This window comes from Ricinus communis, chromosome 6 (assembly GCF_019578655.1).
Source record: "Ricinus communis isolate WT05 ecotype wild-type chromosome 6, ASM1957865v1, whole genome shotgun sequence".
Taxonomy (NCBI): Eukaryota; Viridiplantae; Streptophyta; class Magnoliopsida; order Malpighiales; family Euphorbiaceae; genus Ricinus; species Ricinus communis.
This window is the reverse complement of record NC_063261.1, coordinates 21,064,264-21,082,627: the sequence shown is the minus strand read 5'-3', so window position 1 is coordinate 21,082,627 and position 18,364 is coordinate 21,064,264. Positions and strand designations below refer to the sequence as shown.

The window sequence follows — 18,364 nt, the reverse complement described above, 5'->3', positions numbered from 1 at the left end:
GTGCTACTTATAAATTATTATTTGCATTAAACCATACATCTTTGTCTAGTTACTCAGGGCTGTCCACGGCTCGACTCTATTTGGAGATTAAAGAATTTTTCAAATCGAGTTGAATTTCAGATATTCAAGAAACTGCATCAAATATTAAAATTTCAATTCTTGTATTTGTCTCAATTTTTTTGGGTACAATTCTCTTTGGAAATCCGATATTTTTAGATCAGTTCAAAGTAATTCGGATCTAATGGGAACTTTTGAGATTTTAAATAATTTAATATTTTAAAGGACACTAATTTATTTTACTAAAATTTAGGAATGAGGATCCTCTCATGAGCCTTCTCCTGAAATCGTAATGATCTGTGATGGAATTTTGATGGAACAGAGAACAAATGAGCAAAGCAGCGTTTCGGATTCATAAACTGGATAACCAGTAAACCAGTGATTGACAAGAGGTCCGATGGGGAAAACTGGGAGACATTATACAACACATCATTTCATCTTATTTCATCTTTCAACCTGGGGCACAAGCCTACTCCCATCATACAACTGAAAGCGCTCTAAGCTGACGGGCATTCTTTCGCATATACCTCACTTGCATACTTCCAGTTCATTACCTTCCATATGTTCTTTAGATAATCTGGTCTCACATTCTTGTACTGCAGCATTTAAGAAAGAAAGCTCCAAGTCAATAAGAGATTCTAAAGCAAATAAAAAACCAACATAAATATAAAATTCGATAGAGCAAGAGCGTTAGGCAATGAGCCTGGTATAACAGTTCTTGCCTACATATTCATGTTTCCATGCAAACCATGTGTGTATATGAAAGAGAGAATGTGGGGAGAGGGAGATTATGCGAATTCTAATAAAAACTATCAGTAAAGCAGAGGGATCTATAGCACAAAGGCGACACTAGAGAATAACCAACCTTTTACGACTAGTCAACTATACATTTTCTGAACCATGAAGTAGCTGCAGTAAACTAATAAATTCAACATGTTATGTAAATGTTCAAAATGGGAACCTATATTTGTAAATATTGTTTCTGACGATGAAAGCAATTTATGGCCTTAAGTTCTGGCTGCATTTTAGTGTAACATTGCTACTTATAGGCAATTCAGGAAGCCTTATTTGTTGGAAACAAATCAACTTTAAGAACAAGAATTACACAAGCAAGATTATTTTCAAATCCAATGAATCCTAAAAGTCCATTGTACCAGTCACAAGCCTGCCTCAGTAATAGTATAGTGTAAGACTCTAAGCCAGACTAGAACCTTCTAACCATCATAGACTCTAAGCCAGACTAGAACCTTCTAACCATCATAGCCTAGTTTTACTTCGTATCACTATTTCACTCAGACACTCTCGCTCATAAAGCAAGGATTAAAAAAGTTTTGATGGTTGCTAAACAACAAATTTTGTTCCAAACTGAATCCTGTAAAACATTCTAGAGCAAGTGAACTGATCACTGATAAATCTGGATGATTGAAAGTCATGAAAATGCAGGTAACAGATCATCAATATATAAGATAAATCACACAATATCTTAATCATACAAAGACAAAATGGAGCTAAATTTAAAAAGAAAGCAAATTGGACAGTTTAAAAACAAAAGTTCACCTGCAAGTAGTAAGCATGCTCCCAAACGTCAATACCAAGCAAAGGAACTAAAGTTGGTGCTTTAGTTACCAATGGATCCTGTGACAAGAATCTCAAGCTCGTTAGGTTCAAAAAGAGTACTGCATAAAAAGACTTCCATAACCTAAACTATATTTGACAACATATAGATGTAGAGAAGTGAACATATCTATAAATGAATCCAGCTACCTTACTATTACTAACTAGTATCAGACCCATAAAGTTTTGATCATCTTAGGACTCAAGATAGACATATAACTTTGAATGTTATTGGTTGTTAGACCTACACATAACAATTAAAAAGCAGCAGAAATTAAGCAGTTCAAGAAACCCTTTAATCAGCTATAACTGTAAAGTTACCTGGTTTGCAGTTGTCTCAACAACAAGCTTCTTGGATGCTTTGTCGACACCAAGCCACTGCCAAGATAAAAAAATTGTGGAAGAAAAAAAGTTAAGAATAAGTAAACTGATAAAACTAGTGTATACAGACATAACACAGAAATTGAAAAGAAATGTTTAAAATTGAACAAACTGAACAACTTACCACCCATCCAGATCCTTGGACAGCAGCGCCTTCTGTATTCATTTTCTGTATCAACTTCTCCAAAGAACCAAAATCTGTGTCGATGGCCCAACCAAGGGAACCGTGTGGGGGTTCACCACCTCCTTCCTGTCAAGCATAAAGCATTAAGATTTAGGCAGATAAACGAAACGGGGGAGCTAAATAGCAGTACGAGAACGAACTTACACGAACAGGGGCAAGATTGTTCCAGAGAATGGAGTGGTTGATATGACCTGCATATTAGTATTAAAAAGAAAGTTAACAAAACCAAAACAAGAACTTATATCAATTGATTTCTTGCAAAATCATGCCCCTTTTGACATCATGATTTCATTTTCCTTCTTTTTCTTTTTTTCAAGGGAAAAAAAAATGAATTCTAGGAAGGAACTATACTATAAGCTTTCCCAACACTATGATAAAGTATAGATTGAATAAAAGAGATTCAAATAGATCAAACACGATCAACGATCGAATCTCCCGTAAAAGCTGTCAAATTTTCACAAAAAAAAAAAAAAAAGAAGAGAAAAGAAAAAACCTCCTCCGTTGAATTTGATAGCGCTCTGCAACTTAACAACAGAAGAAGAGTCGCCCTTTTCCATAGCTTCATTAAGAAGCTCAAGAGACTTATTATAATTGGTAATATAAGTCTGGTGATGTTTTTGGTGATGAAGCTGCATTATCTCGCCGCTAATAACAGGCTCAAGAGCGCTATAGTCGTAGGGGAGATCTGGCAGAGTGAAAGTCTTCAGCCCGCGCACTTGAGCAATCCCCAGAGCTGCAGCCTTGTAGGCTGAGCCTAGGGTGTTTCTGGTTGCAAGAGAGCGGAGAGCCATTGAATTTGGAAGAGTGTGTAGAGAGAGGGAGGGACTAGCCAAAAGAGCAGAGCAGGTGAAGAAACTAAAACTGGGGATAAATCATGTCAAAAATGACCCGTTGAAGAGAGTAATGGCGTCATCAATCAAAACCATGGGCCTTAATCAGATGGATGGACTGTCTCACCCATTTGCCAAGCTATCCAATTCTAAGGCTTCTTTCATTTCTGGGAATCTTGAGTTCAAAATTAATGATGAATCCTTGGAATTCCTAGTTGTTACCATCAAAGCAAAATGAGGGCTATATACGAAACAACACTCCCCAAACTATTCAAAATTTGGAATTCAATTCGGTAAGAAATTATTCAAATTTGTTAATAGTAGCTTATTAATATTTAAACTTGTTAATATTCGACCCGTAAGCTGGCTTGTCTATACAACCGCGAATGTATTTATCGGCTAATTTTATAAAAAAAAATCTTATTAATATTATGAGCTAACTTTGTATGGCAGAAGGCGTATTTTTGTCCCTCATGTTTAATCCAAGGCTCAAGTATGCCCTTAAACTAATTTTTGGATCAACTAATTGACAAATTACTTTTTATTTGTTATTTAGATCCCTCTGTTAATAAAGAGTTAATTTGAAGAGAAAAAACCAATATATAAAGTGGCTTCATTTATCTGAATAATGGAACCCACTTAATAACATCACGTTTAGTTTTTACGGAAATAATAAATTTTAAAATGTAGCATAACTAAAAAGAAATTATTATATGATGGTTGTTTTCGTTTGCCATGGGTTTTATATTATAGAAAATTTTAACTTTAACAGTTAAATGTACTAAAATTTATTTTAGGGGGATTTATGTTTCCCAACCTAAACATTAGGGGCCAAATGAGTCTTTTTCTTATATACATATGTAACTAATGTGTAAATTTTTATTTTTTTTAACTTATTATGTTTCGATCTCTTCTGCTTGTACCTCCGACTTTTTTCCTTCCAAGTACCAATTCAAGACTGTAATCATACATATGAAATGAGTGGAAGATGACAAAAAAGGGTCTTTAAAACATTAAGGATCTTCTTAATTAATGAAATCTCCGATCAGTAAAGTTTTCTTTTTAGTATAAGTTTTCTAATTGATAGGTGACAAATAGTTATATTTATTGTGTTTAATTCTCTTGCGATTTAGTTGAATAATGTACTTAATTATAAAAATTCTGTTTATTCTGACTTAGGTGATGAAATATCAAGGATGGAGCAAAATCCAGCCTAAAGACATGTTTTAAGTCATCATTTATCAAAAAACCAAGTTTTTTGGAGGAGGTGCAGAAATCTTTACAGAAGATCACTATCGACAAGGCGTGACCACGCCTTATTATGAGCTCATGACATGCGAAGACTCATCACAAGGCGTGACCACGCCTTGCGTCCCATGAGCTGCTAAAAGATGCGAAAGAGAACTTCGAAATTTTCAGAGATTAATTTGTGATGGACCTATCCCTAGTTAATTTTCTTTATTTTTGGAAGTGTTAGATTAATAGAACTTTCTTCCATGTATTTAGGGTTTTAATTTATTTAGATCACTCTTAATCTTATCATTCCTTACAAGGATAAGATTAAATATGAAGCATTTTCTTTTTTATAAGGATTCTACTATTAGGGTTTAGGGTTTTACTTCCTATATAAGGACGGCTAGATACTTTGAGCTTATAATTCATATTCTTGTTCTTCTTCTGCTTCCTACAATTCTTACTCCACCATGAGTGGCTAAGTTTTTAGTTTCTAATTCAAGAGTGAATAAATTCCAGTTGTGATTTTGTAAGGCTTTGTGCTTAACAGAATTCTTTTTTAATTCAAGTATTCTTTATTTCTTATTCTTATTATTTATGAATTATTGATATTGATTGAACTGACGACTCAACTTTGATATTGATTTTCTATTGCTAAACTTTGAGTTTGTGATCTATAATTATCATGAATGATTGACACAAGTAGCAAGGAGCTGGCTCATGTGTGTGTGATTGCGGCTTATTCGAATTACATAGCTTGCATGATAGGCTCTAGGGAAATAAAAGAACAAGGTTATTTCAATTGCAGTTATCTCAATTAATTAATGTTGGTTTAGTCATTCTCAATGTTCTTAATGCTATCATTAAGTTGATATGGAACGCTATCGTGTCCAGTTGACTAATAGTAAGTTTTGATTTGGATGTTGGGTTTGAGTTAATTATATTATAAGAATTATACTTATTAGAGCTTTTTCAAATAAGTAGACTAAGTACTTGAATAGAAGAATTGATATTTTAGCCTATGATCATGATTACAATTGGATAGAATTAACACTCTTGAATTGGAAATTTGTTAAGATTAATTTTTATTTACTTTAATATTCAGCTTTTATTATTTTCTGCTTATTTATAATTTTAATTCAAACGTTTAAAATCCCCCTGGTTTCATTATTTTTACAAGTGAGTTTAAAAAAATCAATAATTTATTTTGAAGGGCTTCGACAACCCGTTCACTGATGCATGTGGAAATAAAGCTAAAGCATCACCTTTTTAATTTAGCTTGCTTTAATTTCCAGTGCCTCGATCCACATATTGTTCCTTCTACTATACATTGCTGGCAATGTGCATTCCAAGTGAAGCCCAAGTAGTTTCACGTGATGATGTTTTGCACTTAGTTTTGGATTATGTGATCTAAGCAACTGTCCTAAAAAACAGCTGCATGTGTACTGATAGGATCTGCAAGACCAAAAATGGGTGCTTGTATAAACATTGGTGCATTCTACTTAATTGGTTTCCCAGTTGCGATGCCAATGGCTTTCAGACTGAAAATGGGATTTGTAGGGCTGTGGTTCTGGGCTTGCTGCAGCACAAGCTTCATGCATGTGCATGATGATAAGCACTCTTGTTTGCCCTGATTGGAAGCACCAAGTAGAGAGGGCTAAACAACTGACACAGCCCACAGAAGATGTCAAGAATGATTAGGAAGCTAATCTCCTGAAGTGATTTGAGATCTCTATGAACTATGTGCAGGCACAAGTGTACCAAATCTCCATTACGTGATAATTTGTCAGTTTTCTATCCTGAACTTTTGCAGCCTGTTTATTCATAGAGTTTGGCAAATTTTAAGCTCTTGTATTCTGGTTCTTAATGTTTATAAGACATTAATAATTTAAACAAAAAAGAAAGAATCTACCTTGAACGAGCTCTTATCGAGTTGAGCCGCCGAGTCCTTCGGGAACATGCTAAGCCATTGTCTCTTCAATTCTAAGAATGGACATGTTTCAAATAACTGAAAAACATATACATGTATGCAGTGAAACATTGGAAACTTCTGAGAACATTCAAGCAAAAGAACATAGCAAGTTTCAGTGTGCAGATTCATACCATATTATGTTATATTGGAATTAAGAGTTAAAAGGTTAGGAATATAATAAAAAGCGTGGCTTACATTTTTCAACAGTCTCAATATAGATGAATTTGAACCAACTATCATGCCAAGAATGGCAATTAGTTTATTCGAGAAAATTGATATGCAAAAGATAAATATGAGGTTGTTTTTACTGTTATAAAATGATGAACCGACACAAAACAATGTTACTAAAAGACTACCCGAGAAAATTAACAGACTTCCTTTTATTCAGGGTCTATTTTGTAAAAACAGCAAAAGGGTTGTTGGGTTCGTTATAAATAAAGTGCGAATAAGGGGCTACTATTGTTAATCATCTTTTTCGTTGTTAGTTTTTTTTTCTTTCTCTTAGATATAATCAAGCTTCGGTATCTGGGTTCGTTTGCTAATTCTGCATTTCTTCTCTGACAGAAAGAGTTTTCGGGAAAGAAAGGTAAAATAATAACAAAAAAATAAATATCGAGGACAACACAGGAGTGCGAAAACATGGTTAGAAAGAATGCAGAATTAGCAAGAAAGGATTCAGAAACGATTGAAGATAGTACAGTAGTGGCTATAGACAAAGATAAAGGGAGCCAATATGCGCTTAAATGGGCTGTTGATAATTTTCTCAACAGAGGCCAGTCTGTTACCCTTCTCCATATTGCACTGAAGGCATCACCACCCCATTCTCAATGTATGGCTTTTGTTATATAAGTTACCCTTTAATCTATGCATGTTTCTCTTTCTTAATCTATGCATCTACTATCATATTCTCATTATTTTTCAATGGAAAATGGAAAGGAACAGGAAAAAATGAACTATGAACACAAAAATCCTTTTTCGATCATCATCAACATGTATTTAAATGCAAATATAAAACAATGTGATTTTGTTAATGATGGTTCATCAGATACACATGAATAATTTCAGTGAGGTGGGTGATTGGTAACCAAAAGAATCCAATTTTTTTTCCTTTAATTCTTGCAGCTGGAGGCGGAAGCTTTCCTGGCAGCGCAGATGGTAATGAGGAGATTACAAGGACATATAGCAAAAACCTTGAATCTGAAGTCAGGGATTTATTCCTTCCATTTCGCTGCTTCTGCACTCGAAAGGATGTAAGTCTTGTTCTTCTCCTATGTTCATTCATATTCTCTTCTTCTTGTATTGTAACAACTTAACCTTGTTCTTTGCAAATCCTGTAATTGACATGTCTCTTTACCTCATCATTTACCTTTCATGCAGATCAAGTGTCATGAGATCGTAATTGAGGATGTTGATATACCTAAAGCAATATTAGAATATGTCTCTACACATTTAATTGAAAACTTGATACTTGGTACGCCAACAAGGGGAGGCATAATTGCCAGGTACCCCATTTATGAAATTTCTATCTGAATATAATCCAATGCCACGCCTCAGTTCTACAGCACCTTATTTATATGCAGATACTAATTATATCCTTTCTGTCCCCAGAAAATTCAAGAGCACAGATGTTCCAAGCACTGTGTCAAAATCTGCACCAGAGTTCTGCAATGTATATATCATCAACAAAGCAAAGGTTTCTTCTCAACGATCTGCTACTGCTCAAATACCGGCAAGGCATTCCCCTCCTAATTCTTCCCCCCAAATCATGTTGCAACACAGGCCTAGCAATCTTGCTCCAGCTGATACACCTCACGGTAACAGGCATACCCGAATATCCACAGGTTTGCTTCTGTAGACTCATGCTACAATTCCACTACATTTGGATTTTATCGCCATTGCTCACAGAAACTTTACGGGTCTCCTTTTACAGCAGCATCTGAGAGGTCACCATATCATACATATCCAAAAAGCTCCAATGAAGAGACAGAAATGATAAAGTAAGTTTACAGATTAATTATTCTCAGCTAAACGGGTATAATCAGTGATGATCAATCAATTTATCAGCAATTTTGTAAATGCTTCTTTCTTCTATTCGTGACATTTTATCGTAGCAGTTAAATTCCTTTTCATATGCTATAAAATGGAATCTAAAAGGGAGGACTAACCTGATAACAAATTGGGACAGGTCTCCATTCACTAGAGGTAGAAGTTCACTTAACAAATATGAGCCTTACACACCAGAGATGGATATATCATTTGTGAGCAGTGGAAGGTCAAACAGCACCGATCGCATCTTTTCGCCTTTCAATGACAATTCGGATCCTGGAACCCCCCCTCGGAGAACAAGCAGCACAGAGTATGACTACAGAAGCTTTGGGTCAGTGCACTCAGCAGGGACATCAACAGATCTGGGTTCACATTACTCAGGCAGCTCTCAGGAAAGTGGGCAGACCACATGGTACTCTAATAACATGGTAAGGATGTAGTTGCAGAGAAGAGCACAGACAACATGCATAAAGAATTCAGAAAGCTAATGTGGTCGTTCAAAATTTATAGGATGATGTTGAATCCGAAATGAGGAGACTCAGACTAGAGCTGAAGCAAACAATGGATATGTACAGTTCAGCCTGCAAGGAGGCACTCTCAGCAAAGCAGAAGGTACTGTTGGTTAAGATCTGCCTTGTTCTAGTTTTTAATGATAGCCTTTAGAATAGCAATCAACTATATGTCACACATGCAGAAATACATGCCAAAATCTTTACATTGATAGAGAAGAGAAATCTGTTATTGAGCAACAATTACTAATGATAGGATGAAATCTCCAGACTAGGGAATATCAGCGCTGGAAATTGGAAGAACAGCATAGATTTGATGAGGCAAGAATAGCAGAGGAAGCTGCCTTGGCACTAATAGAGAAGGAAAAAGCCAAGTGCAAGGCAGCAATCGAAGCAGCACAAGCAGCTCAGAAACTTGCTGAACTGGAAGCACAAAAAAGAATGAGCCTGGAAACAAAATCTTCCATGGAATCTGAGGAGACGAAGAAGGGGAAAGAATCTAGGGTGCCAAGTGATATTAGGTACCGAAGATACACTATTGAAGAGATTGAAGCAGCAACAAATGACTTTTCAGACCAGCTCAAGATTGGGGAAGGAGGCTATGGCCCAGTTTACAAGTGTTACCTGGATCACACAGAGGTTGCTGTTAAAGTTCTACGGGCTGATGCAGCTCAAGGCATGTCACAATTCCATCAAGAGGTCTGAAACTTTTCACATGAATGTTAAGCTAATGACGAACATTCTTTAAACTCAACTAATAGTATATCCAACAACTCTACTGCAGGTAGAAGTATTATCCTGCATACGGCATCCGAACATGGTTCTCCTCCTTGGAGCTTGCCCGGAGCATGGTTGCCTGGTCTATGAACACATGTCCAATGGCAGCTTAGATGATCGTCTCTTCCGGCGAGGAAACACCCTGCCTCTTCCTTGGCAAATGAGATTCAGAATTGCTGCAGAAATTGCAACTGGCCTTCTTTTCCTCCACCAAACCAAGCCAGAACCCCTAGTGCACCGTGACCTAAAACCAGGCAACATTTTACTTGACCGTAACTTTGTCAGCAAGATTAGTGATGTAGGCTTGGCAAGGCTGGTTCCTCCGTCTGTAGCTGATAGTGTTACTCAATATCGCATGACCTCAACAGCAGGAACGTTCTGTTATATTGATCCAGAATATCAGCAAACTGGAATGCTGGGAACAAAATCTGACATTTATTCATTTGGTGTGCTCCTTCTACAAATAATAACAGCCAAGTCACCAATGGGTTTAGCTCATCAAGTCGAAAGTGCCATTGATGCTGGAAGTTTTGCTGAGATACTTGACCCAACTATTCCTGACTGGCCTATACAGGAGACCTTGAGTTTCGCTAAGCTGGCTCTTCAATGTGCAGAACTAAGAAAAAAGGACAGACCGGACCTTGGGAAGGTTATATTACCTCAGCTTAGCAGATGGAGAGCATTTGGAGAACAAAACACGCCCTACCCCATGTTTGGAGGTATATTTTGCACAACAAGCTCACCTAATCACAGCCATATTTCCTCACTTCAAGTGAGTTAGTCATCTTGCAAATCTGTTCAATTCTATATATGTAAAATATAACACATTGGATAACTCTGTATCTACTTAGGATAAAAGATTTACTAATTCATAGCATTCTAAAGCTACTACAACCTTCGCAAACTTTATAATTCACTCCCATGCTAACCTATTTGTTTAGGAGGCGGCGATGACTGACATTCCATCTGCATCTGATTGCTCAAGCTTATCAAGTTCATCATCTTATGGAGGAAGAAGATGATTCCAACACTGGATGTTGTTTCAAGCTTATAGTGCTGTAACACCAAACTTCAGCAAACTGGTACCATCCCCAGGAGTCAAAGCCATGTGGTCCAAACAAAGTGAAAGTTATTCTCTCAGTTTTGTACCACTTGTAATTATTTTTCTTTTCTTCTTTTCTTCTTCTCTTTTTTTCTTTTCCTTTTTTGGGTTTCATCTCCAAGATAGTATTCCAGTGACTAAAGTTTGGGAGGGTATTGACTTGTAATTTTCAAGCTTGAATTCTGAATTCTTGATGGGGTAGGAGAGTCTACAGACAGGGAAAACTGGGAAAAGCTACCTCCAGTTGTATAGTTAAAAAGTGATGATGAATCAGATAAATCTTTTTTGCTCCTTTCATATTTGACTAAGAGGAATGTCATTTAGTTGGTAACTACTCATGGATGCCACAAAAAGTATTCTGCAAACTTATATTAAAGGCTTGGCTAATTGGCTCTGGTTCAGGTGATTTACACTAGTAATTAAATACCCCAATTGTTTGTAATAATGTCATTGCATTCTGGTAAGAACATAGAAAACTGAAAAATGAAAAATAATGAAACTATAAGATTGAATTTACTGCTATATATGTAGGCACCATTGCCAAGCCATGTAAAATTATTAAAGATTTCTGTGTCATAGTTGTGTTTTCATTGATCTTGGTAACACCTAAATTGCTCAACTTTAGAGGACCCAGATTTCCACCACTGCTACAAGATTATCAATTACAAATGCTGGCCTGCTAGTTAACAATTGTAGAAGCCATTGGTTCAACAAATCAAATTGCTCTTGGAAATAGTACTTAGGCATATCCATGGTAAATACAGAAAAGAAACATAGTTCTCAGTTCTCACCTGACCCCCGAGTAATTCTCAATCAGAAAGATTGGCTATTTTTCCCAAAACAGCCTCAATTATGCTAACTTTTTTAATATTATATATGCACCTTTCATGTACATCTGCTCCGTAAAAAACAAAAATGCATGATCTTCCCCTATCATTTGATGAGTGAAAATGGGTAAATTATATCCTGGATTCGGGTACACCGGATATTATGTACCCGGTGTCCAAAATACGATTGTTTTATTTAAATAAGAGAGCTGAATTTTAAAACATACGTGTGAGAGAGTTTCATTTCAAATACAACGTGTATCTATTATTACCGATTTAAAATAAAATCACAAGCTTTCTTTCAATAGTTTGGTTTGATTTTGTCCTCTCCATTCTTAATTCTCCGTCATTTAAAGCTTCAAATTAGATTTTATAAATTGTAGTTTTTCATTCTTTTCTTTTTTTTTCCCCTTGTTTTATGCTGCATAATATTATTTTTTTAATTTTTTTTATTTCTTTTTTGTTCTCGTAAATAAATTATGCATATTTGCAAATTTTAAAAACTTATTTTCAATAAGCTCAAATTTTTCATTTTTTCTCCATTCTTCAGGCCTTTAAATCAGATTTTACAAGCTTTAATAATTTCTTTTGAAATATGATAACGGTTTCGTTGCTGAAAAATAATAGGTTTACTATATAGAATATTGAGGTTCATTATATATGAACTACATGTTCATCATATTGTTCATAATTTTGAAAATAAATTTATTTTTGAAATAGAATAGGTTCATTTTGTAGTAAAATAAACTTTATATTACTAACATATAAATATACAAGTTTTACGTGATGAACATGTCATATATGCATAAAAATAAATCATTATTTATGGGTTATAATGAATAGATTCATTATTTACAAACAACAGGTTAAGGTTTATTGTATATTAACAACAGGTTATCATGTTGTTCATAATTTTAAAAAAAATATTTTGAAAATAAAATAAATTCATTTTATAGCACAATGAACCTTATATCATTAACAGATGAATATAAAAGTTTTACGCAATGAATATGTCATATGTGCATAAAAATAAATCAGTATTCATGAGTTATAATGCACGAATTCATTATCTAGAAACAACATGTTCATTAAAATATTACTTCAGATTCATTATATATGAACTACAGGTTCATCATGTTGTTTATAATTTTGAAAACAAATTTATTTTTGAAATGAAATAAGTTAATTTTGTGGTACAATGAATTTTATATTATTAATAAATGAATATAAAAGTTTTACATAATGAACATGCCATATGTGTATAAAATGAATTACTATTCGTGAGTTATAATGAATGAGTTATTATCTACAAATAACAGGTTCATTAAAGTATTACTTGAGGTTCATTATATATGAACCGCAGGTTCATTATATTTGAACTATAAGTTTATCATGTTATTTATAATTTTGAAAATAAATTTATTTTTGAAATAGAATAGGTTCATGTTATAGTACAATGAACTTTATATCACTAATAAATGAATATAGATTTTTATATAATGAACGTAAAATATGTGCATAAAAATAAATCAATATACATGAGTTATAATGAACGAGTTCATTATCTACAAATAACAGGTTCATTAAAATATCACTACAGGTTCACTATGTTGATTATAATTTTGAAAATAAATTTATTTTTTAAATGAAATGGTTCATTTTGTAGTATAATAAACCTTATATCATTAATAAATAAATATAAAAATTTTACGTAATGAAAATATACTATATATGCATATAAATAAATTAATATTTATGAGTTAATAATGAACGAATCCATTATCTACAAACAACGAGTTCATTGAAGTATCACTTGAAGTTCATTAAATTTATAAAATAGTTTTATAGTATAGACTTATTATTTGTAAGTTATAATCAACATGTTCATTATCTACTAGCAACAAGTTCATCAACGTATCACTTAAGGTTCATCAAATTTATAGGTTATAGTCAAGAAGTTCATTATACATACATAAAATGTTTTAAGTGAATATTTTTTAATACAAAACACATAATATATTTATCAGTAATAAAAAATGTTGGTTTTTCAATTATAAACTTTAGTTTTATAAAATTTAAATTGTAAATTTTTTAATATTTTTACTACTATTTTTTCAAGCAATTTATGTGATTGTATTGAAATGTCAAGTGAATATGAATATGTCTATAAAATAATAAAAATACAAAAAAAATAAAAGAAGTTGATTTTTTAATTTTAGAGAAGACAAATATGTGTTTTGATTAAAACAAAAAATTATGTATTAAGCTCATAATCTTTATGTTTTGATTGTGAGTAAAAATCGTCAATTAAACTCAATGTTCTTTCAAAATATGCGGGCCATGTATATAAGTAATCCCAAGTATATAATGCCATATGTATGAGGATTCAGGGTATAACAACTCATGAAAATGATAACAAACAGCAAGGGCGGAGGCAATGGACGGCCCAGTAGGGCCTCGGCCCAACCACCCACCCCCCCCCCCCAAAAAAAAAAGATTTGGCCAATGTCATGTTTGGCCCATGAAGAAAAGTTTATAATATTTGGTCCCTCAGAACTAGACCTGTTCATGGGTCTGGGTACTCGCCCGGCCCTCCCAGACCCGCATTTTTCGGGCCGGGCTTGGACAATAATTTTTGTGTACAAGTTCGATCCGATCCGAATCCACAAAAAGCCCGTACTCCTCGGACCGAGCTTTAAATTTATATAAAAACTCAAGCCCGGCCCGGCCCAACCCGATGTCTAGTTTAGTTAGAAAAAACAGAAATATCATATCTAGCACTCAAACCTGTGACATTCAACTTATAATTAAGTGCTATATACCATCTGCTACCTATTATTTATGTTTATAATTTTATTGTTATTAATAATATATTAAATAAAACAAAACCCTAAATCTAAATATAACTGCAATCTGGAACAGGTTTAATAATTGGCCGGGCCAGGCCGGAACGGACTTTTCAAAAAATTTCAGACTCGGGCTTGAATTCAAAAAAATTAAAAAAAGTTCTCGGGCTTAGGCAGGCTCAGACTTGTCCAAAATTAATTCAGGCCCGATCCGAACCCGCCCAGACCCGGTCCATTAACAGGTCTACTCAGAACATCAGGAGTATAGTATTCAATTATTATAATTATTATCTTGAAAAACCTGTAAGTAAATTATGTTTTTGTTCAATAGTGCATTGAATTGAATCCAAAAAAGGGGCCAATTGTGGAAGAAGTTGGCAATGGCCACCCTCTCTGACTTCTCTTGTCTTCTTTCTAGAAGATTATGAAGACGACATTTCTATAACACGCACAGAAAAAACCCTGCTTTTTAACACGCACCGATCCGGCTACCTGGCCTCTAATATAAAGGTGAAGCTTTTTTTTTTTTTTCCTTTTCAATTTAGAAAAAAGTGACTGGGGTTTTCTCTCGATTTTCTTTTTATTCATGAACGTGACTTACTAATTGGGTTTTTGTTTGCTATTTGATTAGTAAAGCATTGAAATGGAGAATTCAGATGACTTTGTTGATAAAGTTGATGTCAATGGAGGAGAGACAAGAAATGATTACACTGCTTCATCTAGTTGTTCTTCTTCATCTCGGTATCGATTGTTTGGTCGCCAAGCTCCTTTTCAACAGTTTATGGGTGGTGGCAAAGGTATTCTTGTGGGGAAAAAGCTATTGTCTTGTTTTTCTCCTCTTTTCCATGTTCTAACTTTGATGTCCTAACCAAATTAATTAGGAAGTTGCTACTAGAATATTGGTTCTGCATTCAATTGAAAGTTCTTTCAAATGGTTAATCTTGCTTGGATGGAAAGCAGTCTTCTTTTTCTGGTTTTATTACTTTTATTATTTGGTTAATGAGGTGTATTTAATCTCATCTTCTTAATTGTTCTATACTTACCATTGCATGGGACTTGGAAGAAATTTGATTGAGTTCATGTAGGGTTTTATTTATAAATAACAAAGTCTTACGTGTTTAGATATCTGAAGTTGAGCAAACTAGTAACAAAAGCTGAAGATATGCTTCTTTGAGGAAATGAAAATAATTGTTGCTTGAATTTGAGAAAACTAGAGAAGATGATTTCTGACTCATAGTGGTATGTGTAGTTTAAATTGCGATTCTGATTTATTTGATATCTGTTGCTGTTATCATAATAATGTGTATTTGAGGCCTTTGTTTTTCTATTGCAGATGCACTATGTCTACTGAGCTTGGATTTGGTTCCAACTCGATTTATTAGTATTTTAACTTGTTTCTTTTGTTCCTCTTTTATTGTCATCCCTCGATGATTGACTAAATATTTGTCATAGGTGCTAAGTGTTTGTCATGATTATGTTAGACCATACAGGGTCTCTCCAGTAATGTTGCATCTTTCTTGCCACATATACTTCTGTGTGCTTGAACATTTGACTAATTTCTTTCTTTACTGATAGCTGCTGATGTGCTTCTGTGGAAGCGGTGGCATGTATCATTCAGTATCATTATTATTGCAACAGTTGCCTGGTTTATATTCGAGCGGTCTGGATTGCCATTCTTAACAATTTGTTCGGATGTGTTGCTGGTTGTGACTGTATTATTATTCATCCATGCTAACTTTGCTGCTATCAGAAACAAGTATGCCAAATACTACTTGTATTCATATGTATTCCCTTTTGTCCCAATGTTGAAACCTTTTCTAATACTGGCCGTTGTCTATTTGAAGCAGACAACCACAATCTTTGCCGGAGCTAGTTTTATCAGAGGAGATGGTTAATAATGCCGCAGCATCTTTTCGTGTTAAAATCAATAATGTACTTCTTATGGCTCATGACATCACTATTGGAAAAGATTTTAAACTCTTTTTTAAGGTCAGTATTGATTAACTTAAAAGGAGAAAAGTAGCTGTTTGAGCCTATTGAGTTATCATAGAAGTGATTTATTTGATGCGTAATATTTATCTATTGAAGGTATTTAAAGATTATATACAATTTGAAATCAAATCCTGTGTTTTGGAAGCATGTGTATTAGTAATGCATTTCATTTACAAATAAGTTTTTGCATGTGGTATATAAATGTGTAGAGTCTGTTGGATTTAACTTGCCATAATGTTTTGAGCTAATTATGAAATTCATTTGTAGTTCCTATGCTAATCATGATTGGAATATAATCTTTCTTGAGAACTCATTTAAAGTTTCATATTTATTGTGTAGAAATCATTCTACTTGGAAATCATTCTATTGCTTGTAAATGAATAGGTCCTCTCCTTGTCAAGCTATTAGTCCCTTTCTTTCCTTCTCTTTATGTTCTCTCCCCCCTCTCCCTAAAATATTTTGTTCCTAACATGATATGTGTAGAACTAAAATTTCTATAAAATTTTATAATGTCATTTGTTCTAAATAAATGAAGTCAAATCTGGTAGAATATAGCTGCAAACCCAGACCCAAAAGAAAAGATTCAAGGATATAATATGCTGGTGGTTTGGGTCGGGGGATGTAAACTTTCATGTTTAAGGCCTCTTTACCACTTGAGTTAGTACCTAGTAGCGGAATTTCTGAAAGCAACCTTCTATTGTAGCCTATGAATTGCTTGGTACGCTGACGTTCCACATTTGATATAGTTCCTTTGTTAAAGAAAAGATGCATACTGATCACTCTATTTTGGATCCAATCTTTTACATTCTAAAGGATCTAGCATCTATGCAAAATGAGTTACAATTCTTTCTTCCATACATGCATCTTTGCTGACTGATTTAAGTCATACAATACCATTCTTTTTATTTGACAGGTGGTGGTCTGTCTATGGCTCTTGTCTGCTACTGGCAGCTACTTCTCTTTCTTCACTCTGGCCTATGTAGGTAAGTACTGCATATTTGGTCTGTTAAGCAAATGCAATCTATGTTGTTTCGCACTTGGTTCACTCATTTGTTCAAACCTTGGTATGGTCTACTCCTATGGTTAAGGGGCATTTTTCTCTAGCAATTGGGTATACTGCCTTAAGAAAGCCTTGTTGCAATATTTTTATGACGTCTTGAATTTTGTGAGATCCAGCATATATTCTGGTTGTGTATTTAACATGTAGTCTCTCCTTAAAGAACACAATAATTGATGTCTGTGCTTAGTAAATGGAGGAATAAACACATTTTTATAAGTGCCGCTAATATTGGTACAGGAACTATCTTATCCATCACAATTCCGGCCTTGTATAGCAAATATGAAGAGCACGTGGATAGATATTGCGGGATGATACATAGAAAATTATCGCAGCATTATAAGATAGTGGACGAGAGTGTTATTAATAGAATTCCTCAGAGTTTATCCAAGGAAAAAGATGCATAATCGCACAACATATACAGGTTAAGGTTGAATCTGCTTTTCTGTTCAGAATTCCTAAAGGCGGCCCCGGACTGAATTTTAAGTTGTTTGACATCATCTCTCTTTGGATTGATCCTGACTGGAAATGCACTGAACATGAGTAGTTGCATAAGCTTCTACAAAAATGTGAGAATTTTGAAGTTTATTGGGTATCATCCTGTGTTCATTCATAAGTTCTTTCTGTTCTAGATTTAGTGCTAGGTTGTGTAATTTAATCTCTGGCACAATTTCCGCGGGAGAGTTGAAGAATATGATTATGATTGATTGTGCATTGGTGATAGGATGGATTGTACAGTGATCTTCTTATATTAAAGGAAGGGGAGGTAGTGGCCTGTAAAGAATAGTTGCTAAATACAAACATTCATGGCCATGCTTATTTACTGATTGATGAGAATATGCACGTTATCAGCTAGTCAGACCAGAGGTCTCAAATGTAATTCTTTGTTTGCATCTCCAGATCTATCTGTCTTTCATTTGTACCATTTGATCCTAAA

The 18,364-nt window shown here is 34.3% G+C and overlaps 3 protein-coding genes and 1 long non-coding RNA gene across 8 annotated transcripts; 2 read left to right on the top strand and 2 right to left on the bottom strand.

The window, feature by feature from the left end:
- Positions 1 to 387: 387 nt before the first annotated feature.
- LOC8259540 (superoxide dismutase [Mn], mitochondrial) lies at positions 388 to 3,148 on the bottom strand. The gene is made up of 6 exons (XM_002520810.4): positions 2,730 to 3,148; positions 2,381 to 2,427; positions 2,177 to 2,302; positions 1,993 to 2,049; positions 1,615 to 1,692; positions 388 to 653 (listed from the first exon to the last, which is right to left on the bottom strand). The coding sequence occupies exons 1-6, from the start codon at positions 3,025 to 3,027 to the stop codon at positions 555 to 557; spliced, it is 705 nt and encodes a 234-aa protein (XP_002520856.2). The 5' UTR covers positions 3,028 to 3,148; the 3' UTR covers positions 388 to 554.
- Positions 3,149 to 6,731: 3,583 nt separating this feature from the next.
- On the top strand, positions 6,732 to 11,002 carry LOC8259542 (U-box domain-containing protein 35). 3 transcript variants are annotated; one of them, XM_015720314.3, is made up of 10 exons: positions 6,732 to 7,100; positions 7,394 to 7,521; positions 7,649 to 7,773; positions 7,880 to 8,112; positions 8,205 to 8,268; positions 8,457 to 8,745; positions 8,828 to 8,929; positions 9,097 to 9,525; positions 9,611 to 10,375; positions 10,545 to 11,002. In XM_015720314.3, the coding sequence occupies exons 1-10, from the start codon at positions 6,911 to 6,913 to the stop codon at positions 10,623 to 10,625; spliced, it is 2,406 nt and encodes an 801-aa protein (XP_015575800.1). In that variant the 5' UTR covers positions 6,732 to 6,910; the 3' UTR covers positions 10,626 to 11,002. The 3 variants fall into 3 exon arrangements, with proteins under 3 accessions (XP_015575800.1, XP_015575801.1, XP_015575799.1); XM_015720315.3 differs by having other exon boundaries at positions 8,202 to 8,268; positions 9,611 to 10,322; XM_015720313.3 differs by having other exon boundaries at positions 8,202 to 8,268.
- LOC125370472 lies at positions 7,240 to 8,578 on the bottom strand. The gene is made up of 2 exons (XR_007216486.1): positions 8,437 to 8,578; positions 7,240 to 8,207 (listed from the first exon to the last, which is right to left on the bottom strand). It is a non-coding gene; the product is annotated as an uncharacterized LOC125370472 (long non-coding RNA).
- Positions 11,003 to 14,675: 3,673 nt separating the features above from the next.
- Positions 14,676 to 18,320, top strand: LOC8259543 (reticulon-like protein B16). 3 transcript variants are annotated; one of them, XM_015720304.3, is made up of 6 exons: positions 14,676 to 14,888; positions 15,015 to 15,175; positions 15,954 to 16,134; positions 16,223 to 16,367; positions 17,284 to 17,353; positions 17,668 to 18,320. In XM_015720304.3, the coding sequence occupies exons 2-6, from the start codon at positions 15,022 to 15,024 to the stop codon at positions 17,832 to 17,834; spliced, it is 717 nt and encodes a 238-aa protein (XP_015575790.2). In that variant the 5' UTR covers positions 14,676 to 14,888; positions 15,015 to 15,021; the 3' UTR covers positions 17,835 to 18,320. The 3 variants fall into 3 exon arrangements, with proteins under 3 accessions (XP_015575790.2, XP_015575788.2, XP_002520859.3); XM_015720302.3 differs by having other exon boundaries at positions 14,677 to 14,888; positions 15,010 to 15,175; XM_002520813.4 differs by having other exon boundaries at positions 14,682 to 14,888; positions 15,010 to 15,175; positions 16,226 to 16,367.
- Positions 18,321 to 18,364: the final 44 nt, after the last annotated feature.